Raw genomic sequence first — 15,371 nt, forward strand, 5'->3', positions numbered from 1 at the left:
AATTGAGGGCTTGTGGCGCAACGGTAGCGCGTCCGACTCCAGATCGGAAGGTTGGGGGTTCAAATCCCTTCGGGCTCACTTTATTAATATAAAATTAAATACGTTACAATTCTTACTATAAAAATTACATTTACTTTTTGTTAGTTAAATTTTTATTATGTTCCTCAATTCTCCTTAGAATCTCTTCATTCGTGAGGTTTGTATCTAATATTTTCTTAACTCCCCTTTGAATCTTCCTAACATATTCCACAACCTTTTCACCTTGTTCCGCATTTTTCTTTAGTTTTTCAAGCTTTAAGTTTAACTTTTCCAGTCTTTCCTCTAGAATCCGCTTAGTGTGTATCATTTCAACCATCTTGTCAAATTTCGTTTCCTTAACCTCTCCGCATGATTTAAGCCTGCCGAAAACAAAAGACTTCGCCTGATTGTACTTATGAATGACCTCTTTTAAAAGGTTAGGCCTCTCAGGATCATATTCCTCTATGCAGTCTATCAAATCCTCCTGGAACGGTTCTAGAGTGAATTTGCTTATCAGCCATGGAGTTATTACAATATCCTCAATTCTTGTGTAATCAGCAACACCCCTTTTGTACGAATCATATCTCAACATGGTATAGTTTACTACAAACTCTAGCCACCAGCTTGGAACAAACGTCCTCCTTTTCTCCAAGATTAGCCTGTTTAGTGACTCCCTAATTGATAAAGATACAGCATTCCTGCTACTAATACTCAAACTGGCATTAACACTTCTATATTTCACAAACCTGCCCTTCAAAAGCTCAAAAGGCGGTTCAACTGTTATACATTTTTTCTTAAGATTTAGAGTTATTTCAGCATTTGTGTGCCATAGTGTAAAAAACTCAACAATTCTCCTAAAGAATCTCCCGAAACTTCCGCCTCCGTAATCTTCTGGATCACCTCTGATTGCAGTTGATTTCGATATCTCAACAATAATGTACCAAAGAATGATTAGACAATATCCACCAAATAGAAAAATCGGAGCCAGACTACCAAAGTTAAAGTCATAACTGAAACTCCCCTAATCAAAATTAACTCATAAACTAATACCTGAATAATACAAGCTGTTAAAATGTTAACACAAATCCCCAACATTTGCATTTTATTAAACAGATTATCGCTCCTCAAGTTAAACGGATAAAGGGTGAAATTAAGCACAGCAAATAGACAGGATAACATCATACTCGATACTATCCTTAAACGCCCCGACTCAGCAGGTGAAATAATCCCAATCTGAATTGTACAAATAATAGATATTATAAATCTCCTTAACAGAACAACTGAATCCCATTCCTTAAATCCTCTTCGATAACCAAAACCAAACATCTCTCCAATTCTGTCAAATTTGTGAATTGAAATGTAACAACAAAAACAACAAAAAGATAAAACTACAATAGAAATCGCGGCTGTGATAAACACTACAAACCTGAAATTTTTCATAGCACATAGTTCAACAGGCATGTGTAATAAAACTGAAACACAAGGTTGCCTCTTGTATCTCACTTTTACACACCAAACCATCTGCAACAACTCAATCCAAATAAAGTGCATCTGAATAAAGTAACAAATTGCCAAGATTCGAAAAAATAACACTTTATAATTATCCCTAATGATATAATCCCTTCCAAAAGCATCTATATCACTGGCATTTGAACTGTTTTTAAAAATTATTCCAACCAACTTTAAAAAAATTAGACAAATTGGAAACAGAATAATGGAATCAATAGCCGGTATTAAAATTGAAGTTATCCTCTGAACGTACCATAAAATAATATAATCTGTATTCTTAAATATGCATCCGATTCTCAAATAAGCAAAGGACCTTAGAGGATAGGCAAATACACTGTTGAGTACGGGAACAAACCTCTTAATGCTCGAGTTTGTAAATACACTAATTATCCCATAGGGAAGCATTGTAAAGTAAAATTCTATAAATATTTTAATGAGAACAAAGCATACAACTTGGTTGTAGAATAAAAAAATCGCCAAGATCAACACCATTGAATAAATCAATGCTTTTAGTGATAAATACAACCAAATTTCATTCAGAATAGAGTTACATTCAGTGCAGTCTGTTCTGAAGTGGGAATTGTCGTAATTTCTTATACATCTGCCACAAAGGTATCCATCAGAACCACGGGAACAGTAACCGGGGAATTGAGAGCCACATCTGAACTCTAAATTACAGGGGTGGAACTCTACAAATTCAGTGTATACTCTCTCTACTATAGATACGTTCTGTTTACTCGGGTCCCAAATTTTGCTACTATTTTCAATATTATTGTAAGCAGGATAAGCTGGGTAATAACCCTGCTTCGGCTTAGGCATAACATGATCACTCAGCTTAATTGAATCAAATTTATAGTCCTTCTTTAATAACTTAACAATCTCAATGTCTAACCCTCCCGGACATTTTGCACCTTCCATACATTTTGAGCACTTTAGATTTTTATACCCATCAACCTCATTTTCTGAATTATTAGATATATGATACTCATCTCCTGTATTCTTAGGTTTTTTCACCCTCATGTATCTACCATACTGACAAAAACATTGACTTTTTGAAACTGAGCCACCATATGTTGTGGCATACTCCATACATCTTCCACTACAAGGTGAGTTCTCCTGACCCTCCTTGAACATCCCAGGCTCACATGGAATACATCTATTTGAATATGTTCTCTTAACAACATCAGCCAACACTGAAGTAAAGTACTGGTCCAACCCTTTAAAATTTATCTTTTGTTCTTGGAAATCTTTTCCCTCTGGCATATAACCGGGTAGACATAAACACTGTGACAATGAAGATGGATTGGTGGATTGAGGAGGTATACCAGAACCAAAAGGGCACTTGTAGGAAATATTATGAATTTTATACTTTAATTCACTTATTTTAGACTCACTATTGGCATCAGAATCTACGTCTCCAAACCATCCGCCAGGACAATAATGGTCAGTTAAACACTTCTCACACTTTATTTTACGAGAATTGTTATTTTCAGAGCCATTTATTTCAGACGGAACTAAGAATAAAGAATCGGTTAACGATAATTTATAGGCAGAATCACTCACAAAATTTATCCTATTGTAATCATCAATTTTCAAATCTAGCTCAATCATAACCTCCTTATCACTTTTATAAATTGACTTTCCAGTTACAATGTATTTAGTTGCAATCGGCATATTTTCAGAGTTTTCTACCACAGCATAGTAGCCCTGAGTGCAAGCACAGTCAGAAGCATGTTTTGAACCCATTTTATAAGTTTTAAACTTATCTGGACACCTCAAGCAAGAAAAATTGCCAATTTCTTCCTTATACCACCCAATGCTACAAGGAATACACTGGTTCTTGACTAGTTTCGATGGCTCATACCCTGCCTTACAAAGACATGACTCAACGGTGTTAGAACCTATTTCAAGCGTTACTGAATTTTCGTGGCACGGGGTTGGAATTCTAGTACCAGTACAAAAACTGTTTAGTGGACATAAAACAGCCTTAAACGGAAAATTATAAACAACTTCACAAAGTTTGATAGTTTCAGATTCCTCATAATTATCTTTAATTTGAAGGTCGAAAAAATATAATTTACACCTTTTAAATTCTACATTAATGAATCTGGTTCCATCATACAATCTAACTTGATTGGTTGTATAAGGTGTTGATTTTTTATTAAGGTAATAACCATCCTCCCCAAAAGAGTAACCTGTACAATATATATTCCGCAAACATTCCTTAGAACAGGCCGTTTCAGTCTCCCTTAAAACAGTAGTGCTATGCCTTGAACTGATGCTGTTCTTTTTGGCCATTACACATTTTACCTTTAGTTCATTAGAATCAGTCCTTTCTTTGATATATTTGCTTTCAAAAGATTCAGACTCAGTATGGTTGTCATCTTCCACCAATAAAGAATGCTCAACTGTGAGCAAAACTTTAATAAAATAACCTTTTTCTGGGATACATGATAAAATGCTTTTGGATCCAACTGACAGAGTTGTTGTGTTATCCGGACAGGGTAGGCATGATATATCACTTGATTCTAAGTGCTGGAAGAACCCAACTTTACACTGGTGACAATCAACCGATAGGTTGATGGGATTACGATACATATAAATATTTCCGTATCTCATTGGACAAGTACAATCAATTGCAGAAAGAGCTTTATCTTGGTTTAAAATACTGTTCAACCCACACCTCCTAGGTTGATTGTCAAATCCAGGACAGTATGAATTGTATGGACACTTGTAACAATCTTTAGCGTTGATGTTAAAATAATAACCTGAAATACAAAATCTGCAATCCTTTACAGACGTTGAACCCAGTTCATTTGTAACTAAAACAGTATTTGAAGTTTCATTTTGAAATTTCTCCAAGTGGTTTGAGAATAATTGATAAATTCCTAAATCATCCTCGTTGGATACGGCGCATTCTAAATTAAATCTAAAAAGATCCGAGTTCTGATTTAGAGGCCTAGCTTCATTTTTGTTTGAATGTGCGTGGCAATATGTGCATGGAATATTACCCACAGTATCCTTGTACCCGAATTGAGAACAAGGCTCACAACCAGAAAAGGTGTATCCGTATCCTTTGTCACACTCACAGTCAGCTTCACTAGAGCTAAATCGATCGATTGTGCTTTTCCCTAATCCACATAAGTTAGGAGGGGAATCTCCCCCGAGACAGAAATATCCAATATCACAAGGTGCACAAATTGGACTTGCAACTTCAATTTCTTCGTACTTCATTCCAAATTTTGAGCCCATTCCTACTGAATTTAGCAAATCCAAAGGAATTGTTTCCTCAGGTGAGCCTACATTCTTTATATTGTAAAATTTCGGTTCACAGTAGCAGTGTAATTCTTCGAGTGATTTTGCTCCAACCACTTCTGATGTTACGTTATTTCCACAAGTACCTGGGCAAGGAGTATCACCAATATCATCTTTAAATGTTCCGGGCTCACATAACACACAATTTCCACCTTTAAAATAATATCCTGGTCTACACAAACATTCCCAAAAGTGCCTTGAACCCAATTGTTTAGTGGTAGAATTTGGTTTTTTTAAGGAGCAAGGAATACAAAAGTCCTCATTTTCATCATTTCTATATGTTCCAACAGGGCATTGTTCGCATTTTCTCAGTGCTTTATTAAATTGATGTCCAGGGGCACATGATGCAAATATTGTGAAAGTTGTTGAGACATGTTTGAGTAAGTTTCCTCCATATATTGTTATCGTATATCTCCCAGTCACATTTATTTTCCCAGTTATTACCCCAGTTTTAAAATCGTTTGATAATCCTAACTGTTGTAGAGTTGCGCTATGACCCTTACGAGTTTTTGGGTCCTTTTTTTCATAGAAAAACTCAAAATAATCTCCCTTTTTGGTTGGCATTAAATTAATTTCATCTCCACTCTGATATTTATCCAAAACATTGTAGTAAAAACTCAAATTTACATATGAATTAATGGGCTTATTTTGTACAAATTGCTCTATTGCACCTAAATTGCTCCTCCAAGATGAAATATAAATCATTTTGTTGTTTGAATCAAGTGTGATTTTTGAAATTAATCCTCTAGAATACATCACCTTGTATCCAGAAAGCTCATCATTCACAGTTTTGAACAGTATTATCCTACCAGTCGTGTGTTCAGAGACAACCAATAAAGTATGCTTTTCCGACATGAACGCAACAGTATAAAAATCCATTGAAGATGGTTTATCCAGATAACCTACAGCTACATAGTTGTTTTCAGATATGCCATCATAACTTTTAAACAAGGAAAGGGAAGGTCTGGGCTGCGAAGTACTTAATTTATAGGTATTAATCAAGTTTTTTTCAGGGTCCAGGCAAAATAACTTAGAATTGTCTGCTGGCACTCCAGTCTCAACCTCTGAAAGTATGCTGTTACAATAAACATCTTCTACAACCATCTTTTTTTTAACAATTATGGGAGTTCCAGATCCAGGCACTATATAAGAATAGATGACTCTTTTATGGCCATCTGAGATTAAAAACGTATTACTATTAATCATCGCTATGTCCAATGGATTCACAAGTAAATGAGGAAAAACTACTTGGAAAGTTAAGCTGGTACGCTGAATTGGAAGATCAACTACTACCGCATATTTCTCACCTAGAAAAACAAGTGACTTTTGAAACTTCATTTCCTTACACAGTATCCAGCTTCCCTCTGTTTCATTCCCTACAAAATTCATAAACAATCTGAGTTTATCCTTTGACACATTTACAACTCCATTTCTAACGTCAAACATTACAGCCCAAAGCCTATTATTACAATCTGACAATATAATTAGTTGCTCTTCTTTCAAAACACAAAGCTGAACCAATTTTTTGTAACCAGTTATAGAACAAGTTTCATTCTTTTCCTGATTCAGATTGGGTTTATTTTCACTATTTTCACAACCTTCGCAATCAAAATAAATCAAATCAGATGTATAGTTAATATAATATTTCTTAACTCTCAGAAATCCAAAATGTAACCATTCGAGATTTGTCGTTTCACTTTGAGAGCTACTAGATTCTTTGTCATCTTCGTCTTCTTTATTTTGTTCTGTTTCATTTGCTGCATTTTTAGACATACTAATGCATAATTTATATGTCCCTTCTTGGTGAACCATTAGTTTTTCAAACAAAATGCCTTTACTATTTTCTAAAGGAGCCGAATCAATTAATTGAATGTTGTCGGTTGGTGAACTATTACAGTTCAAATCAACACTTATAATTGCCAATTTATAAACATAATCCTTTGAAAGGTTGCTACCTCGAATGATTATGTTTTGAAGTACAGCTGCCCTTATGTTTAACTTTTGTTTTATATATATTCCACTTTTGTTTTGTATTAAAAATCTTATATAATTTTTAGAATTAAATTCATCGAGTCCAGATTCAACTATACATGACTCATAAATAAAACCTTCATTTTCAGAGTATCTGCCAACGAAATTAGTTGCAAATTGGGTGGCAATTTTAAGGTCACCTTCAACTCTAAATGAATAACCCACTGATAAATAAGAATTCTCATTCTTCCTGGAACAAGTTTTATTCAAGCTATCAGAATAAGAAATGAATATTCTTAGTAACATCGACTTTATTTTTGGTTTAGTTTTATTTTTAAGTATATAGCCAGCTGTATCAATAAAATCGTGATCTGATTTACATTGTTCATTGAGAATAAATGAACAAAAACATATCTTGTAGAGAAGAGTTTTTTTATTCGTTTGGGTAAGCATCAGTTGAAAAGATTCCCAAATGTATTTTTTATTGTTAAATGAGTAACTTTTAACCAACCCATAATTGTTCTTATCGAATTTAAAATCTGGGTCTATATCTTCGAGTAGAGTGGAAGTTGATAATAAATTATTTGACATTTTCGAGGAGTTTATCTTACCGCATTTAGCGTTAGAATCAACTACTCTGAATTCATCGAAAATGGTTAATTCTGAACCAAAATAAATAAGTTTTATTGGCTCATCAGTTAATTCAGTTATAATTGTATTAACTCCTAAATATAATTTGAAGTAGATAAATATAACCTGTAAACGATGGAAACAACAGAGTTGTCGAATAGTCTGAAACAGATTTACAATTTTTGCCTCCACACCAACAAAGTAGTGAATTTTTAATATTTAAATATTTGTCAATGTTAATGAAAGTCCTTGAAAAATTGTAAAATGAATATGTTACATTTTCAGAATACGGATTGAAGTCATTGTTCTCACAATTAACCTCCTCATGTTCTTTAGAAATGAAAGTTATTAGAAGTACATTGTTAAATTTACTGTACCACTTATAATTCAAAATTGTTTCAAATATTTTTTGTTTATTTAGGTCATTATTACTAATTTGCCTAGGTCCCGTTACGAGATAATCGTTTTTAGTGTAAATATGCTTATCGTTTAATTTTACACAAAGATGTAGCATCTGTTTTATATTAACTCTTCTGGCATTCGCTTCATCCTTTACAGACAAGAGTTTTGTATTGTAATTTTTTGTAATAACAATTCCTGAGAAGACGATAACATCCTTTCCATTTTCATTGTAAATTAGGTCCGGCTCTTCCCTCATTGATATTGAAAAGTTTGTATTTAAACTGGATGTGTCTGAACAGGTTGAAACAACAGAGAAAAAAATCCTGGTTTTATCGTTGTAATCATGCGCATTCAATGTCAAGGTAAAAGGCTTCCCAAAGTAGACTACTATTTTAGATTGGAAGAAATATATTCCTAAATTTTAATATTTAAAATGAATGGTTACCAGATAGTGAAATTTTTGAAAATTTAAAGTATTCATTGGAGAGAGTTTTGTAGCACAAATTATAAAACCATGGATTTAACATTGTTGGCGTCGGGCTTTCATATATTGAATTATATTGAATAATATAAATATTATTATTCTTCGATATTACAACCGGCGAAGTTGACTTAACTAAATTCAGAACGGAACGTACATTCGAATGTGAATTATCACATTGACCCTAATCAAAATTTACGTTAGTTTAACAAGATACCTTTTTTATTATTAAACTTGATCCATAGTTAAATTTATTTTGAGAAGTTGTTATATTAACGAATGTTTTAAATGTTAAATTTATTATACATTTGTGACCATAATCACAAGAAAATATTTCATTGGAAAACAATATTCCAGATATAAAAAGTTCAGATATTTCAGTTTTGAAGTGCTCAATAAGTCCACAATCGTATTTTGAACTTGGTTTACACCAACATATTTTTGATGTTCCATAAAATAAAACCTTTTCCAATAGAATTCCTCTATTTCTAAATCGTATTCTTTGGTTGAAACTACTTCCCGATGAATTACAATCTTCCTGAATTAAAATATAATGTTCTTCCTCGAATCGATCTAAATTTTAATTATTCTTGACAATTTATACCTTTAGCTTTAACAAGTAGTTTCGAATCCAAAGGAATGTAATATTTTATCTTTTCAAGTTCAAAAGCTAAACAAATGTTTAATAATAAAATATATAACCTTTTATATTGACCGTTGTAAATAAGGAAAAAGCTGTTTTTACTTCATTCCTTGTCCAGCAAATTTCATACATTCCAATCATGGACTCTATAATCCAAAATTAAGACTTTAAATTACTGTTCAAGTTGACATTAAAAGTTATTAGGGTTATTGTATCCCTTCCTTTTTGGTAATGAGTAAGCTCAAAAATATCACTTGTATTATCTATTTCTATTGGTTGGTGGCTTGAACAAGACTTTGACAATGACATTGTTCCAGTACTTTTTGAATAAAAATTATTTATAGGTATATCACAAAGTGATCCAATCCAACACGTTTGTTCTGCATTAATTGAACCTAAATGATAATAATATATAATATTTTAAATCAAACTAAAGTCCAAAAGTGATCCGACATGAATTGTATGGTCTTCGTAATTACAATTTCGATTTTTTATGTATATCTTAGAGCAGAAGCAAAGTTTAAATACAGTTCCGGATTGAATCTCAGCATCCACATTAATTCTTGTCCAATTAAATCTGGTAAATGAACCATACGGTTCAATTTCTGATAAACCCTCATCTGCCAAAAATTTTAGAGGTGGTACATTTCCACAGCTTTTTGAGATTAAAATTCTAGAATTTGAATTGGAACTCGATGTTATGTTAATTGTATTCAACTTAATACTACAATTTTTTGACAAATCACACGATGCTCGTTGAAAATATGAAACCCCTAGTTCATTTGGTAATTAATTTTAAAATACCTCTTAAAGTAATGGTACCAACTTCAGGGTAATAATTATAAACGTCGTCATCTCTGCATTTTATTCTCTCATCACAAAAATCGCAGTATTTGAGGACATATTCGTAGATGTTGTCAAAGGTTATACTGAATTTGACAGAATTTGAGGTTATTTTGACCTTTTCCTCCAAATTCCATAACTTTGATTTTGATATTTGATCTCTGGTATTAAATTTCTGACTGTATATCAAAGCGTGTGATCGATCGCAGTTGAACATTTCTTTGTTGTTAAAAACGAGTTCTTGGGTTCCTAGCGGAGAAAAGTAGAGCTCACCAATATAAATACCTATATCTTATATCATGATTAATATCTTACTTAAAACTTTAATATATCCTAAGCATACTTTAAATTTTTCATATTTGCAATCAGGACTCCAGTAAATGACATTTTCTTGCTCACTTTTGACATCAGTAATATGCTTATCTTTATCCATGTAATAAAGATATTTACCTTCAGAAACTTTCAACAATTTTTCAAAAACGGGATCATTTGCTGATGTGGACATGTAGTAGCAATTTTTTGTATTAATATAGTTTCCAGGTATTTCAATAATACAATCAATTCCAACTACACATTTTAATGCAAAAAACGAGTCGATTACAGGGCCTGAAGATGAAATAAATATACTATTTATTACCATCTACATCCATATTGCAGAGTTTTTTGTCGTATTTCGAATCATCGTCACAAACGTCCTTGTCACAATAACATAATACAGGATTAGTTAAGAATTTGACCAATGACTCGCCAGAAATGTATGTTACAGACCATTGACCTGGGAATAAAATTATAATTTATTTTACCTTCATTTATTTTTTTGAAGCCCTTTTTTGATAAAGAGCCCATTGATATCATAGGACCAGAACAATCTTTGTTCTTAAGTGCTATAAACAGGTGTTTATTTGTGTTAGATGGATTTTCATTCAGTGGTAGATACAATGTTGCATTTTTCTTCCATGGAATTCCAAATGTAATAGAATCAGTCAATTTTGAAACTCCAATTCCTAAAACCCTATAAATGTTAAAAACAAGCCTGAGTATTCTATTGTTGCTATTTTTTCATATTTTCCTTCAGTGTTTTTTGAGCACAAAATCATTGGAGAATTATTTCCTTCGTACTTTAAATCAGGATCAAGCAGTTTCATTTTATAACTACAGTCTGTTTTTGAATTAACGTATTCTTTTACGTATAATTTAAACCCTTTATGATTTGGGGGAATCTTATCTGCCAGCTCACATGGTCCATATTGCGATATATTGCAAATGATTTTTAATAAGTCTAAATTTTAAAATTAGGATTAATTAACTAACCTGTGGATTTAGAGTCTTTTACAAATAAAATAAATACAAATAATTGTGTAAGAAAAATTTTATTCATTTATTCAGGCATAAAATAATGTGTAATAATATTAACATAATTAGATTCATGTCACTTGTAATTTAAAAATAGAGTCGACTTTATTCTTGTTAGAAACTACACCTGATCGTCTCTTGGCTGCTGATTTCCTTTGCAATTTTGATATCGAATCTAGTATTTCATCATTGGTCAAATTTTCTGATAAAACTTTTTCGACCCCGGCTTTCAGGGCTGAGACTCTTGAAAATCTAGTTACTAGTGAGTTCATTTGATTCTTTTCTTCTTCTTCAGACTCTTTAAGTTCTTGGACATCTTTCTTCAGACTCTCAAGCTCAGCTGTTCTTTTGTGTTTTTCTGACATTTTGGCTCCGTAAACCCCCTCATGTTCTACACCCTCTACAAGTTTATCTATTTCACTTTGTATTAATTTAACCTTGGTTTTCTTTATTCGTGTGCTGAAAGTTCTAATAAAATCAAGATATTCAACATAAATTTCATAGATTCTTACTAACTCAGATTTGTCTATACGTCTGAGTGTTATCAAGGAATAATAAAATTGGGAGAGCGTTACTGGTCCGTCATCGTAGAATTGTTCAAATAATACATCCACAAGCAAAGTTGCTGAAATGTGGTCAAAACAATAATCTAAAGTTTTATATTGTAATTCTTCGCATGTTTCATCACAGGGTTCTGATCGATGAGAGTAAGTCACATGGGATTTTATTGTGTTGAACGGGTAATTTAACAAAAACAACTTGGCAAGACCCTTGTATTTCTTATTGAAAAGGTATAAATACAGCACATACTCAATTATCTCATCTTTTGTAATGTTTTTAGAGAAAATATCAATCTTCATACATCTGGAAATCCAGATTATAAGCCTGATGTAGAAGTAGAAAATGGTCGGAGACAATCTATTTATGTTTTTGTGTGATTTGCAAAGCTTTAAAACCTCTGTTAAGCATGGAATTAAAAAGGTTTTGTCACGGTAAGTAGATGTAGAGTCAATTATTGAATTTATTCGTTTCTTTTTAGAAACGTTGTAAGCTTCAAATACCATGGTGTCATCATCCGGATTGAAGTAGAGTAATGAGTGGTTATGTTTAAAAAATGATAAAAAAGACAATGTGAAATTTCTCCAAAAATATTCTTTGGGTCTCGATATAACACAACAAACTGTTATAAACTCCCTCAATAGAGTTAAGAAAATTAACAAATATGACAACGCTGAAGCTATAAACGGCAGTCCCGTAACAATTGAAAAATTGTAAAAATATGATCCGTACATTAACGTAGATGAAAAAATGTTTGAAGCCATCAAATATTTTTCTAAATTATAAAATACGAAGTCCGATCTCGAGTCATATGGCTTAAATACGAATATTAGTTCAAGGTAGACAAAGTGAATTATTAGGTAAAACAAAATTCTGTTAATTTCAGATTTATTAGAGTCTATTGAATGCCTACATACTATAAGGAAAATGATTAGGATATGTCTTGACAATTGAATAACATCCCAGTTTCTGTGTTTTTTTCTGTAACCAGTAATAAATATATTTCCCCATCCCTGGGTGTACTCACAATTCTTGAATTTAATGAACAAAAATATAAGTAATATAAAAATAAAGCCTAATGACGATGCACTAACTATAGAGCCAAACAAAAAGTTTCTATTTGCAAACGTACATATTTGATTTGGCATGTGCAGTAGCACATAACCTTCTCTTAGTGGGAATTTTGTATACCATATAATAGAAAGTGAATTTAAAGCTAAAGACGGTAAATGTAAACATATCAAGACCATTATGTGTTGAAACAGTATTCCAGACGGTTTCTCAAATTTTATTTCTTTCTCATCATGAAATCTTGATAGAGAAACATCACTCGGGCCAATTTTTATTCTAAGCATTTTAAGCCGCCTTTTGAGCGACCTTTTAAATATAGAGAATGTTATATTTAGTATGTAAAAAACGAAATCGAGTATGAAAATAAATATAATGTCAAATATAAGCTTAAATATTCCAAAGTACCTTTGCAGGTACCAAATTTCTATATAGTTCAATTCACTCAGTTTTGGGACTTTTTTCGCAAAACCAAAGTGATTTAAAATATATTCTATATATACTGACAGGTTTCTGAAGCAATTGATTCGATCTACATGTGCATAGAAGTTTATTGGATGGTAAAAGAATTTTTCATAAAAGCTATAAAATTTTCTAATGGTAGAAGGCGAGTTTGAAGGGATGATTCCTAAGGGGACAAGTGATATTGTATAGCTGTATAGAATTTTGAAAATGGTTACCAAGGATAACTCAGAGGTACTGTTGGCTCGTTTGTTATAAAGGCAGAGTAAAATTATTATGGTATACAAGGTAATTCTAGGGATAATAATTTTAATCAGCTCCTTTATAGTGCCTGAACATTTTTTGCACTTGGAATTAAAATGATAAAGATCATAACCTAGATCGCACTCTGTGCAAAGGAGTCCGGAGGAGCCTTCCGAACACTTTCCTCCTGATACACAGCGAGCTGGAGTAACACAAGGATATGTTAATCTGGTTGTATCACTTCTGACTAGAGAAGTATTATTTTGAGATGAAATTTGAAGCAAGGAGCTAGAGGATTCATATCTAATATAGTTTATATCTACTATTGCATATCCACTTTTTGGAATGGGTTTGGTGTGGATACCATTTTGCATACCACCGTAACAAATAGAACCATATGGGCATTTTTTACACTGAAACTTACCATTTTCAAAATCATAATAAAATCCTGGTATGCAAAAACAATCTTCTTTACTTTGAGATCCGGGCAGTGATGAGGAATACATTGGACATGCTTCATGGCAAGGTTCGTTTTGATGTGATGATTTGAAAGTTCCAGGTAAACATTTTTCACATTCTAATCCAAATCCTGAGTCCAAATCACTTCCTAATGGTTTTATTCCATATCCTGGGTTACACATACATGAGGTTGTGGATTCATTATCAGGAGAAAACGGGACCGAGGATCCAGCAAAACATGGAACTGGTGGCATGTGGACCTTTGGAAACATCCACATTCCCTTACAGAAATATCCATAAAGGCATATTGAGCAATAAAAATTTAACTTGGTGTTAACTAAATCCTTTACATTTTCACTAAATAACCAATCAATATCCAAAGGTTTTTCATTAATATCCTTCGCGTCGTGCTCATGTACATCAACGATATTTGAGTGTATGAGCCTATTTGTTGGTGTATTACTTTTTAGTTGCGGGAACGATGCTGCATATTTGTTCTTTATACAGGTACATTGATTAATGAAAAATGAACCTTCCATTGGAGTTGTTGTATTTGAAGGGCATTTTGTACAGAGTTCATTTGATAGTGTTGGCTTATAACTTCCCTTCTTGCACGGGACGCAAACGTTATCGTATGGGTAATATCCTGGTAGACATAGACAATCATCGGGTCTCGATGACCCCTCAAATAGTGTTACAGAGTTTAAAGGACACTTGATCTTGGGTGCGTCGAGACCGCCAGGGCAGTAATAGTTTCTGGGACAAAGAAGAAAGGTTGGGTATACGTAATCCCTTATAATCTCACATATAACTGGTCCTAAAAATTAAATGAAGTAATATGCATACCATGGTTGTCATCCCTAATGGTGACGGGGTTGTCTTTAATTATTTTAGGTATTATATGACCGAAAGTTGTATATAAGGAACAAAAATTTTCTTTTGGGCGTTCACTTGATCCTGCGAACTGTGTGAACCTATAGTAGTGAGCATACTTGCAATAAGGGTTAAGTTTACACAGTTCTACGCAAGATTCAAGACTTTCTCTCAATATCATAACGGATGGTGAGATAAGTTCTACGCTCTTGTAACAGTGTACTTTAAAGGACTGTAGAATAATCTCATTGTAAAAATTGTAATTCGACTCGATGTTTTGGGCCATAATCTTGTAATCATCAAAAAGATTGAAATATCCTGGTAGTGGTATACAGTGAAGCAATGAAGTCGACCCTTCTTTCAGAGTATATGTGTTTTCTGGGCACTTTATGCAAGAGGCTTGAGTTCCATCTATTGGTTGAAATGTGTTTAATGGGCACTTAATGCAGTTTCTAGACGTAGATCCAGCCAAGGCTATAGTAGTGAATCCATGCCCTTCTGGACACATACAGTCGTCTTGAGAACTCGGATTTCCTAAATGTT

General features: G+C 32.9%; 5 protein-coding genes and 1 non-coding gene across 6 annotated transcripts; 1 reads left to right on the forward strand and 5 right to left on the reverse strand.

Moving 5' to 3' along the window:
• Positions 1-6: 6 nt before the first annotated feature.
• On the forward strand, positions 7-78 carry TpMuguga_01g01243. The gene has a single exon. It is a non-coding gene; the product is annotated as a tRNA-Trp (tRNA).
• Positions 79-130: 52 nt separating this feature from the next.
• On the reverse strand, positions 131-5,721 carry TpMuguga_01g00433 (GCC2 and GCC3 family protein; the record flags this gene model as incomplete). The annotated part of the gene is made up of 2 exons (XM_760867.1): positions 131-1,039; positions 1,069-5,721. The coding sequence occupies 2 exons, from the start codon at positions 5,719-5,721 to the stop codon at positions 131-133; spliced, it is 5,562 nt and encodes a 1,853-aa protein (XP_765960.1).
• A 119-nt stretch (positions 5,722-5,840) lies between these two features.
• Positions 5,841-8,372, reverse strand: TpMuguga_01g00434 (uncharacterized protein; the record flags this gene model as incomplete). Its single annotated transcript, XM_760868.1, has 4 exons — positions 5,841-5,936; positions 6,091-7,538; positions 7,570-8,259; positions 8,291-8,372. The coding sequence occupies 4 exons, from the start codon at positions 8,370-8,372 to the stop codon at positions 5,841-5,843; spliced, it is 2,316 nt and encodes a 771-aa protein (XP_765961.1).
• Positions 8,373-8,910: 538 nt separating this feature from the next.
• Positions 8,911-10,029, reverse strand: TpMuguga_01g00435 (uncharacterized protein; the record flags this gene model as incomplete). Its single annotated transcript, XM_760869.1, has 2 exons — positions 8,911-8,996; positions 9,774-10,029. 2 exons carry the CDS (start codon positions 10,027-10,029, stop codon positions 8,911-8,913), a joined length of 342 nt encoding a protein of 113 aa, XP_765962.1.
• Positions 10,030-10,104: 75 nt separating this feature from the next.
• On the reverse strand, positions 10,105-10,658 carry TpMuguga_01g00436 (uncharacterized protein; the record flags this gene model as incomplete). The annotated part of the gene is made up of 3 exons (XM_760870.1): positions 10,105-10,379; positions 10,450-10,587; positions 10,616-10,658. 3 exons carry the CDS (start codon positions 10,656-10,658, stop codon positions 10,105-10,107), a joined length of 456 nt encoding a protein of 151 aa, XP_765963.1.
• A 578-nt stretch (positions 10,659-11,236) lies between these two features.
• On the reverse strand, positions 11,237-15,336 carry TpMuguga_01g00437 (GCC2 and GCC3 family protein; the record flags this gene model as incomplete). The annotated part of the gene is made up of 2 exons (XM_760871.1): positions 11,237-14,772; positions 14,802-15,336. The coding sequence occupies 2 exons, from the start codon at positions 15,334-15,336 to the stop codon at positions 11,237-11,239; spliced, it is 4,071 nt and encodes a 1,356-aa protein (XP_765964.1).
• Positions 15,337-15,371: the final 35 nt, after the last annotated feature.

This window comes from Theileria parva, chromosome 1 (genome assembly GCF_000165365.1).
Source record: "Theileria parva strain Muguga chromosome 1, complete sequence, whole genome shotgun sequence".
In the NCBI taxonomy this organism is placed as follows: domain Eukaryota; phylum Apicomplexa; class Aconoidasida; order Piroplasmida; family Theileriidae; genus Theileria; species Theileria parva.